The sequence below is a fragment of the Ruditapes philippinarum genome, unplaced genomic scaffold (genome assembly GCF_026571515.1).
Source record: "Ruditapes philippinarum isolate M1 unplaced genomic scaffold, ASM2657151v2 ctg10798_1_1_1_1, whole genome shotgun sequence".
In the NCBI taxonomy this organism is placed as follows: Eukaryota; Metazoa; Mollusca; class Bivalvia; order Venerida; family Veneridae; genus Ruditapes; species Ruditapes philippinarum.
Genome location: NW_026858788.1, coordinates 20,257 through 32,075, shown reverse-complemented (window position 1 = coordinate 32,075; position 11,819 = coordinate 20,257). Strand labels below are relative to the sequence as shown.

The 11,819-nt window shown below is 35.4% G+C and overlaps 1 protein-coding gene across 1 annotated transcript; it reads right to left on the bottom strand.

The window, feature by feature from the left end:
* Positions 1 to 5,859: 5,859 nt before the first annotated feature.
* LOC132754279 (uncharacterized) lies at positions 5,860 to 11,220 on the bottom strand. The gene is made up of 5 exons (XM_060744897.1): positions 11,199 to 11,220; positions 10,717 to 10,790; positions 10,214 to 10,267; positions 9,407 to 9,525; positions 5,860 to 7,986 (listed from the first exon to the last, which is right to left on the bottom strand). The coding sequence occupies exons 1-5, from the start codon at positions 11,218 to 11,220 to the stop codon at positions 7,131 to 7,133; spliced, it is 1,125 nt and encodes a 374-aa protein (XP_060600880.1). The 3' UTR covers positions 5,860 to 7,130.
* Between the last annotated feature and the right edge of the window lie 599 nt (positions 11,221 to 11,819).

The following is an 11,819-nucleotide window of genomic DNA, read 5'->3' as shown; positions in this document are numbered from 1 at the left end:
TAGGACACCTATTACCGAGCATAATACGCGTAACTCTCACTCGAATTGCCATTTCTTATCACCTCCCTTTGACCATTACGAAACGTTTAAAGTGTTTCTCTTTATATGTAAAAGTCGTTTTATTAGGACAGTTTAGTGTCCCAGTAGTTTTGGAGAGAAAATGTGTATGTCCTCAAAGGTAATTATCGCACTTATTAAGGTGAGAGTCACCAACGTGAGCACATTGTCCTCGCACAGGCTGGAGAGAGCATCTTTCTCCTATGTAGGGACCAAAAAATGCTAAGTGTCCTTGTATGAAGGGAGAGAAATTCTAAAGTCCTCACAAAAATAAGAGTAACCCATACGACAGAATTATGGTGAAAATGTGATGTTAAGAACTCGCAATTTTACCATTGCACCATGATTCTGTTTTCAACCACGAATTATACCCTCTCCACCATTGCACAATGACCAGTGTCACTGTAACAAGTCATAGCGAAAACTGGATGGTACGATAATGGACTGGTGTTTGTACGATTATACACATTAGAATGTGGCATCGTGATGACATGATGAAATAAACTCGATGCATCATCGCCTTTTCACCATTGCAAATTCATCATCGAGTCGTCGTGCATTACGGGTGTTTTGTTTGTTTGTTTCATTTTACGCCTTTTCCCAACAGTATTTCAGTCATATAGGCGGGTAGTTTCCTAACCATCGTTCCTGGAGAGTTACACCAGTACTAGACTACCTTCCTCCGCGCTAAACTACCAAAGCATCTCCCGGGGATCAAACCCACGCCAGAGAGGTAACTGGATTAGAAGTCATCCACTCTAACCCCTCGACCACGGAGGAGGTTGCATTACGGGTGTAAGGACAATTGAAAATCACAAATGTCCAAACAGAACATATTAGTGTTAAGTTTATTATGCCCCCGCCATGTAATGGCCGGGGCATATAGTGTTACCCTGTTCCGTCATTCCGTCCTTCCGTCCTTCCGTCCTTCCATCCTTCCGTCCTTCCGTCCTTCCGTCATTCTGTCATTCCGTCATCATCAGTTTCCGTTCATTATCTTAAGAACGGTTTGACATATTCAACTCAAATTTGACATATGGATATGTCATGAGAAAATACAGGTCAAGTTCGATTTTGGTCATGGTTCGATGATTTTTGGCAGAGTTATGCCCCTTTTACTTTGAAAATAATATGAAATTTCAGTTTCCGTTCATTATCTTAAGAACGGTTGGACACATTCAATTCAAACTTGACATATGGATATGTCATGAGAAAATACAGGTCAAGTTCGAATTTGGTTATGGTTCGATAATTTTTGGCAGAGTTATGCCCCTTTTACTTTGAAAAAAATATGAAATTTTCAGTTTCCGTTCATTATCTCCCCAATGGTACAACACAATCAACTCAAACTTGACATATCGATATGTCATGAAAAAATACAGGTCAAGTTCGAATTTGGTCATGGTTCGATGATTTTTTGGGAGAGTTATGCCCCTTTTACTTTGAAAATAATATGAAATTTTCAGTTTCCGTTCATTATCTCCCTCAAGGTACAACACATTCAACTCAAATTTGACATATGGATATGTTTTTGGAATGCCCAGGTCAAGTTCAAATTTGGTCATGGTTCAATGATTTTTAGTGGAGTAATGCCCCTTTCACTTTGAAAATAATATGAAATTTACAGTTTCTGTTCCTTATCTACCCAACAGTGTCACATATTGAACTTTAATTTGACATATGGATATGTCAAAGGAATGGGCAGGTCAAGTTGGAATTTGGTCATGGTTTGATGATTTTTTGGCAGAGTTATGTCTCTTTCACTTTGAAAATAATATAGATACATCTTAGGAATAAGCAGTTTAAGTTTGAATTTGGTCATGGTTCAATGATTTTAGACAAACTTATCTTTCTTGAATATTGGAAAAATTTTGAACTTTCAGTTTCACCACTCATTCTTTTAGCCATTATTTTGGCTACAAATATGCAATATGCTATTTCTAAAAGGTTAAGACTGAATAATTTCAGTGCTTTGAACATTGTATGGAAATGGTTTGTGTTAACATTGAAAAGTTTTAAGGGCTTTGAACTTAAAATGAAAAAAATAATTAATGCACCATCTGAAATTTTGGCTGCATGCGGGGGCATCTGTGGCATGATGACACATTTCTAGTTTAAATGATAAAACACCTAAATTTTATCACAAATACAGTCCAACCCCGTTTATTCGAAGTGCCTGGGACTAAATATTTACTTCGAATAATCGATGGGTTCGAATAATCGAAATCGGAATATTGTGATAGACGAAAAGTACTCCACTTTGACCAATCACCGCAAAACTACCGTTTACAACACACTTGCTTCCTGTAATCAATTGAAAAAAATTGATATTAAAGAAAAGATGCGTAAAAATTATTGCATTGACATTGAAGACATAAATACTTGCATTTTATTCTACATTATGTATCGTTTCGTTTCGTGCAAAGCCTTGATAATGGCCGTGTCGTCACTACGGTATTTACAGCTAAACTCTGGTATTTTCGATAAGGATAAATTAAGACTCTCATGTAACGTTACAATTAATTAAAAAAATGTTTTGGATGTTTTGACAAATTCACATATACGGAATGTATAAAAATTATTGCTGTCATCTTAAACAAAATCGGACACGGTGCATAGCTTTTCATTTTCGTTAATTAAAGTTGATTAAAGAACACACGAATAGTTATTATCATGATTGTCTAATTACACGCATGACTGTGGATATTTTTCACAAGTCGACTGGTCAGCGAGTGGATCTGCGTCAATTAGTCTGGCTTTGAATAATAATTAGGCTGGCTTCGAATAATAGGTGTGAAATTCTTTCGTAATTGTATAATCGGGACCGAAATTTTACTTCGAAAAATAGGAGGTATTCGGATAATGCATTTCGAATAATACGCTCGTATTTATATTGTTTTATATAGGGATAAAAACGGGACCGGCGATCTACTTCGGATAATGCCGGGTATTCGAATAAAGGGTTGTCGAATAACCGGGGTCGGACTGTAGACTGTCAAATGTCCAATGCAAGGCTACTCTCGATTCATCCTTTGCAGCATTTTGAATATAATACCAGTTTTCTCATTTTCAAACACCCTTTCCAGCAATTATTTCAGGTCAGTAGGTGAGTAGTGACCTGCTAACTCCTATCCTACTAAAATAGCAAATGCTTCTCCAATGGAATGCAAATCTCACAAAGGAGTGAGTCAACAAGTCGAAATCCTTGATCTTGGGGGCCGGTATAAACTAAGTTTATAGTTATGTCTTTAATATGAAATAATAATGTATGACAAATAAATCCTTTCTTAATTTATTCTAAAACATGTTTCTGCTGAACACAGAACAAACACATATTTTATGTTAAACAAATAAAGAAAATATTTTGAAACAAGAGAGCCATGATGGCCCTGAGGTCGCTCACCTGTATATACCCCCCTCCCCCCCCAACGTTGCAGGGCCAATTTAACCCAAGGGCTTTTATTTGCACAAACTTGGTAGACACCCATAAGAAGATGTTTCATGCTAAACATCTAAGCTCTAGCTCATTGGGCTTTTTAAAAGAACATTTTTTTTAAGTTTTTACTATACACATATAGTTAAAAACAATGACACCCCTGGGGCCGGGCCAGGGCTTTTATTTGAACAAACTTTGTTAGACACTTACTAGAAGATGTTTCATGCTTAATATCTAAACTCTAGCTATTTGGGTTTTTTCAAAGAAGATTTTTTAAGTTTTTGCTTATACACATATAAAGAAAATCAATGACCCCCGGGGCAGGGCCAATTTTGACCCCAGGTCTTTTATTTGAACAAAGTTTGTAGACACTCACTAAAAGATGTTTCATGCTTAATATCTTAACTCTAGCTATTTGGGTTTTTTCAAAGAAGATTTTTTAAGTTTTTGCTATACACATATAAGGAAAATCAATGACCCCCTGGGGTGGTGCAAATTTTGACCCCAGGACTTTTATTTGAACAAACTTGGTAGACACTTATTAGAACATGTTTCATGCTAAATATCTTAGCTCTAACTCTTTTGGTTCTTTAAAAGAAGATTTTTAAGTTTTTACTATATGCATATAGGGAAAATCAATGACCCCCCGGGGCCGGGCCAATTTTGACCCCAGGGCTTTTATTTGAACAAACTTGGTAAACACTTATTAGAACATGTTTCATGCTAAATATCTTAGCTCTAACTCTTTTGGTTCTTTAAAAGAAGATTTTTTAAGTTTTTACTATATGCATATCGGGAAAATCAATGACCCCCTGGGGCGGGGCCAATTTTGACCCCAGGGCTTTTATTTGAACAAAATTGGTAGACACCTATTAGAACATGTTTGATGCTCAATATCTTAGCCATAGCTCTTTTAGTTCTTTAAAAGAAGATTTTTTAAGTTTTTATACCCCCAAAAACGAAGTTTGGGGGGGGGGGGTATATAGGAGTCACCCGGTGGTCGGTTGGTCGGTCGGTCGGTCCAGACGTCCGTTGCATTTTCCTTGTCCGGACCATAACTTGAAGACTAATGGTTGGAATTCAATATAACTACATACAATGGTCAAGCACATTGAGAGGAAGTGCAGTGCACAAGAACCATAACTCTATCTAAAGTAATTACAGAGTTATTGCCCTTTGTTACTTTTCCATTGCTTTCTTTTGTCCGGAACTAACTTGAAGACTAATCTTCAATATAACTACATACAATGGTCACAGAGTTAGTTGAACCCTATCTTTAATTACAGAGTTATTGTTACTTTTTCCTTGTCCGGGGCATAACTTACTGGTTGAAATTCCAACTTCATACAATTGTCAAACACAATAAGGGCATAACTTGAAAATTACTGGTTGGAATTCAAAACAACTTCATACAATTGTCAAAACACAAAACAACTTCATACAATTGTCAAACACAGTAAGGGGAAGTGCAGTGCATAAGAACCATAACTCTATCTAAAGTAATTACAGAGTTATTGCCCTTTGTTACTTTTCCATTGCTTTCTTTTGTTCGGAGTATAACTTGAAGACTAATTGTTGGAATTCATTATAACTTCATACAATGGTCAAGCACATTGAGAGGAAGTGCAGTGCACAGGAACCATAACTCCATCTTGACTAATTACAGAGTTACTGCCCTTTGTTACTTTTCCATTGCTTTTTTTTTGTCCGGAGCATAACTTGAAGACTAATGGTTGGAATTCAATATAACTTCGTACAATGGTTAAGCACATTGAAAGGAAGTGCAGTGCACAAGAACCATAGACTCCATCTTGACAAATTACAGAGTTATTGCCCTTTGTTACTTTTCCTTGTCCAGAGCATAACTTGAAAACTACTGTTTGGATTTCAATACAACTTCATACAGTTGTCAAGGACATTGAAAGGAAGTGCAGTGCATAAGAGCCACAACTCCATTTTGATAAAATACAGAGTTACTGCCCTTTGATACTTTTCCTTGTCTGGAGCATAACTTAAAACGTACTGGTTGAAATTCAAAACAACTTCATACAATGGTCAAGCACAAAAAGAGGAAGTGCAGTGCACAAGAACTATAACTACATCTTCAGTATTTATAGAGTTATTGCCCTTTGTTCCTTTTCTTTCTCTTTCTGGACTTATTACAGAGTAATTCAATAAAACTTCATCAATGGCCAACCACATTGAAAGGAAATGCAATATACAAGAACCACAACTATCTTTAATTGCCCACAACCATAACTCTATATTTCAATTCTTTTACAAGGTATTCTGTTACTAGTTACATCCTCATTTCCGAAGCAGTCTTGTGGGGGTATTAATCACATTTAGTGATAGTTCTAGTTACTATATGCATATAGGGAAAATCAATGACCCCCCGGGGCGGGGCCAATTTTGACCCCAGGGCTTTTATTTGAACAAACTTGGTAGACACCCATTAGAACATGTTTGATGCTAAATATCTTAGTTCTAGCTCTTTGGGTTCTTTAAAAGAAGTTTTTTTTAAGTTTTTACTATATGCATATAGGGAAAATCAATGACCCCCCGGGGCGGGGCCAATTTTGACCCCAGGGCTTTTATTTGAACAAACTTGGTAGACACTCACTAGAAGATGTTTCATGCCATATATCTAAGCTCTAGCTCTTATGGTTTTTTAAAAGAAGATATTTAAAGTTTTTTCTTTCGGTTGCCATGGCAACCAGAGTTCTGCATTGAATTAAATTCTTTGAACAATTTTTAAAGGTGACCACCAAAGGAACATTCCTGTGAAGTTTGGATGAAATTGGCTTAGTGGTTTATGAGGAGATGTCATTTAAAGTAAAAGTTTACGGACAGACGGACACCGGACGGACGCCGGACGAAAAGCGATCACAAAAGCTCACCCTGTCACTTTGTGACAGGTGAGCTAAAAATGCTCGTTGGCAATTTACAAAGGAAATATTTCCTATATAGAAAATCAAAATTTGAACATTTCTGACTGAATCTCACTTCCAATATCTAAGCCAAAATATTTCTATATTTATGACACAAACTCAACTGTAACCATTTTGTTTCAATTCTATAAATAATAGAATTAATCCACTTGAGATTGGGTATAAACAATACTGTACCATTCAGTACAGTTTGTTCATATCATCGTATATTGTGAACCATATTGAAATTAAATTAAACAATATACTATTTAATTGTTACACCCCTAATATTTCAATGCTTAAAGGGAAAAAAAATAAGTACAAAATATAAGCCAAAATGTTACATACTTTTTAGCCAATTCACACTCTAATTTGTTGAGGGAGTTGTAAATTTCGGTGTTTCCAGTCCTCCAATCTGCTCTTTCTAGATACTTAGTAACTTGCATTGCTGCACACTCATTTCCACGTCTAAAGTTGAACAGAGTAATTTTTGTTAGTAAATAATTTGCAAATGCTCGCCAATTTTGCTTTCCTGGTTCACTCAACAAATCTTTCTCAGCGTCTTTCATCTTTTTGTCTAAGAAAGTTTGTAATTTCACTAAATCTTCAGTGAGGGGTAAAAGCTGTTTTTTGTTGAACCTTCTTTCCACTGAAGTTTGGTGTGCTATACTTCCAATTTTAGTTGACCACTGTTTCGAGTACAAGTATTAAAAGTCTGCGACATCTTTCCTTCTTTCCATGTCTCTATCCACAACCAGTCTTCCTTCGATCATTTCTGCGAACTTACTAATCAATTGTCCAGTTTTCTTTGCTAATTCTGGTTTTGAGAACATTATAACGCCATTAAGACTTCTCTCATCACTGACACCCACTGTCCTACGTACTGCTTCAACCAAAGCATCAAATTTATCAGGTGCTAAAAAATTTGACAATTCAGTGCTGTCATCATTGCAGATTGATCTTAATTCTTCTTTGATTCTTTCTAGAAGTCGCATCCTGTATCTGACTTCCCCAGCTCTTCTTCGGCCAAGTCTTTCAAATTGCGTCCTGCCAAACATTAAGATGCCAGAATAATTTTTGACCCGCTTTCCAATCGCATCATCTTGCAGTGCTTGTAACACGTGAACATAGAACTCTTCTCTTTCTGTATCTTGCCCATTCTCCTTTGCTAATCTGACTCCTGCCCCATAGAGTATTCGCATTCCCGAAGCTACCATCTTACTCTGTACCTTAACTTCTTCATTTAAGGTAACTGTTTCTGAACAAAGAGGATCCGGTGAAAACTTGCACCTTTGCCCATGTCTCCAAAGATCGCCTTTTACATAGAACCTTAGACAATGTTTGCAGGGAAGGTAGTCTGCTTTTACATGCACTCCTTTTTCTGGTCTTCGAGAAACTATGAGTTCCCTTCTGTCACATGGATTTTTGAGTACTTCAATGTTATACAGAAAGTCACCTTCATTCCTGAGTGCATCCAAAGTTCGTTCTCTGTCTATCTGAGTGTTTTTCTTTATTTTTGATGGGGCTGGCAACTGAGCAATTTCCTTTTCATCTTTATGTTTACTGCACAGATGTCAACTTATTTTCAAATCAAGTTTACCACAATAGACACAAGCATGAACTTTAGAATAGTCATGTTTCCCCTTCCGATCAAATTTTGTGTTGACTGTCATCACTTGGTCATGTCGAATACCTAAAGTGTAAATAAAATAATCCCTGTCTTATACTTAGTTTACAGAGAGTACATCACTTAACTAGAATTGTCACTGAATGTGACTAATACCCCCGCACGCTACTTGACTCAGGACAAAATTTCACAAAGTTCAAGGGAAAATAACTAAACTTCAGGTGATCAAATTTTTCCAAAAAAATGTGTCATGCACAACTCCAATCCATCAACAATGCATATACAAAATTTAAAAACATTTGCTTGAAAACTGTAAGAGTAGTTTGAGCCACAAGATTCCACATCAATACCTTTGAAATGAGTAGAAAATGACTAAGTTCCAAGGGTCATAATTCTAGAATAAATGGAAATTGGGTCATGAAAAATATGTCTTGACATCTTCCTTCCATCAACAATGCATATACAAAATTTGAAAACATTTGCTTGAAAAGCGTAAGAGTAGTTTGAGCCACAAGATTCCACATCATTTTAGGACAGACCAACCAACCAACCCAACCAAGCACCAGGGTGATTCCAGTATACCCCCGAAAACTTCGTTTGCCCGTGTATAATAAGTGTTGTATAAAACCATTTCATACTTTGTCCTTACACTAACTAGATTCATATATAAAGATGCAGAGATGTTGTAATTACATAATGAATATTAATGAAAAAAACGTACATGAACAAATTTTTCTTGTGAAAACCTTCAATACCAAAAATGGCAGAGAATTTTTTAGAAAGATTTTTGCCTTGCAATTTCATCACAAAAGCTGGTAAAGTTAAGTCTCACTATTAACACCACTTTCTGAGTCTGTGAGAAGTGATCTTATTACCAGGTCAATCTTAATTTTGAGACCCATTCCATCTCCAAAATTCATATCTTTGGCATTTCTTTAACTCATAATTGACCATGTCAGCTACATGAGCAACAAAAATCTTGTAAAATGACAAGAAATATGTAATTATGCTAGTTATGTTAAGGCACCACAAAAGCACTAGTTATTGTCACAATCTTTAATACTTATTTTACTTATGTGTCATTAAGTGTATAGATAAAAGAGTGTACATCCTGTTTGCAATAGAAATGTAGCAGGTTAGCTGTGATTTTCTAGTCTAGCGACCATTTACTTGTGTATGAAAAAATTGGGATTTTTAAAAGTAAGTAAGGGTCTATTGTAAAGCAAGACTTTTCTGTAACCATTTTTCCCAGAAATACACACACAACATTATGATTGGCTTTGTAAAAGTCACAATATTCTTTCCTTTTACCAACAAAACATAATGAATCCATAACCTATTATCATACATGTATACCTAAAAAATAACATAAAAAATGCAAATCTGACTTGAAAACTAAGATTCCATTTCATACCTTCATTCTCCTCTCCTCCTGTGGTAGAGTCAGCATTTCCTAACCTAAAATTTTCAACCTCCTGAAATAGTTTCAAGAACATTTTCAATTTATAAAATTACAGAAAATCTAAACTGAACAGGACTAGTACATATCTCAAGCAATATCAAATATTATTTCAACTCACAGCCTCTTTTTAATGAAAATGTCTGTCAAATGTTTATGCAACCCTCATAAAAAATTCAGAAGTTGCATGCAACTTTTTGCTAATATTAAACAACAGGGCCATGATGGCCCAAATCGCTCACCTGTCTCTAAAGGCCATGTATGACCCTGTCATCTTGACCTTTGATTGACTGACCTTGATTGTACTAGTTGAGGGCAACCATTGTTTGTTGCTTTACATCCAAATGATTCTTTTAATTAAATGAATTGACAACTTTTCATTTTAAATATGTTCTTGATCTGCAGGCCCAGAGATTGCTTTGACAACAATGTTGCACAATGCAGTTAAATTGATTAGCCAATATAAGTTATGGGACTTGTGGCAATTACGCAAGGTAATCACAGTGAACAGGTATGTAAAGTTTCAATACATTCCCTGCAGTGGTAATGGAGATTCTAGCACGAACACAAAAACTTAACATCAGGGGCGCTGATGCTGACCAATGGGTGACTACATAGGCATGAATGCTCTTCAAAAAGTTGAGCTAAAAATACATTGAGCAATTTGTAAGGAGAGTATCAAAGGATCAGTGAAAATTTCTTACCTGGAAAGGTATTATCTCAGATTCATCAGACTCTGAACCAGGAACAAAGTTATCCTGCAAAGTAGCAAATTAAGAAAAAAAGTTTACATAAATAAATTAAATACAACACCAAATCTTAAATATCAAGCTTAACATTATTAGTTTAGAGAACTTAATCTGTTAATAGCGTTTCGTTTTGTGATGAAGTTTTTTAAACAGATTGATTGATTGATATGTCTTTGACATAAGCTCAACTTAAGTAATTAAATGGAAGTTTGTCACATACATCATACAATTATTACTTAATTCTTACAGACTGCTAATCATGTTGAGTCAAGCAAAACTACAAGTTGTCACAAAGCTGAATACAATAGACCGACCAACCACCAGCTGACTCCAAGATACCCCTTAAACTTCATTTGTCGGGGTATAAAAACAAGTATTATGACTAATGATTTAGACTATTCCATGATCCCTTCACTGATCTTATTCTGAATTTTCCAAATGTATATTAATGTTTATACCATTAAATGTACAGTATATGGTGGCTCAAGTTCATCTTGCAGTTCAGTATCTTGGGTGTCACCATCTCTTTCGCCTGTAAAACATTATTCTAACCTGGTATATGGCATAAATGTTACAGGATATCAAAGTTTCAAAATAGTTATAAAATTTTCAAACTATCCCCCTCCCTTTATTTGACTTGTGTGTTCAATTAATATTATCTAGAAATTCAGAGCTTAACAGTTCTATTTCAAATCTACAAAAGTAAAAAAATGTATATTCTCTCTTTCAAAAATATGCTTTTTAAGAAACTGAATGAGGACAAAACCCTACCTTACATAAATTAAAAGAAATTTATAAGAACAAAGAAGATACAGAAACAAGTTAGTTATTTATGAAATCAATCTTGATTTTGAGAGTTTTGGAAAGTAATATTGCATGGTTTTAGTTCAGATGCGTAGTAATATAATCACAAAGGCCAAAGGCCTGAGTGATTAATTACAAGCATCTGAACTAAATACCATGTATTATTACTTTGCAAAACTCGATAAATAAAAGATCAATTTCAATTCTAATCTTCACTGCAGTAATCTAAAAGAGGAATTAAATTATGAATGGACTAGTTTATTTGGCGCATCAGAGTTACCCTTTTTTGCTAAAGGTAATTTGCATATATTTGCGGCTGTTCCAGTCTATGTCGATATATTGTTGTATCAATGGAGAAAGTCGACTGAATAGAACTAAAACCGTACATTTACACATTTATTTATTTAAAATTGTTCAGATCTACATGATCACATATATCTAAAGCAAAAATATTCCGGAAAACATCCGACGACAATCAACATTTTTTCATGAAACTGACAACCTGACAAGTAGGTCAAGCACGTGGAAAACAAAAACAATGTGATCTATTTTTACTGTATGGATAAAACCCTGTTTTCCGGTATCCGGAGTTGCTCATGAAGCATGCGCAAAGCACAGATAAGTGGAATTATACGCGGGAGGGCATTTCAACAGCCTGTGAGTTTAAGACGAAATTATAAAATGACACGGACACTCTTTGTTTATGTTGGGAAAAGCGTGTGCTGTGTTAGAAGTATAAATATAAATGTTTGCTTGA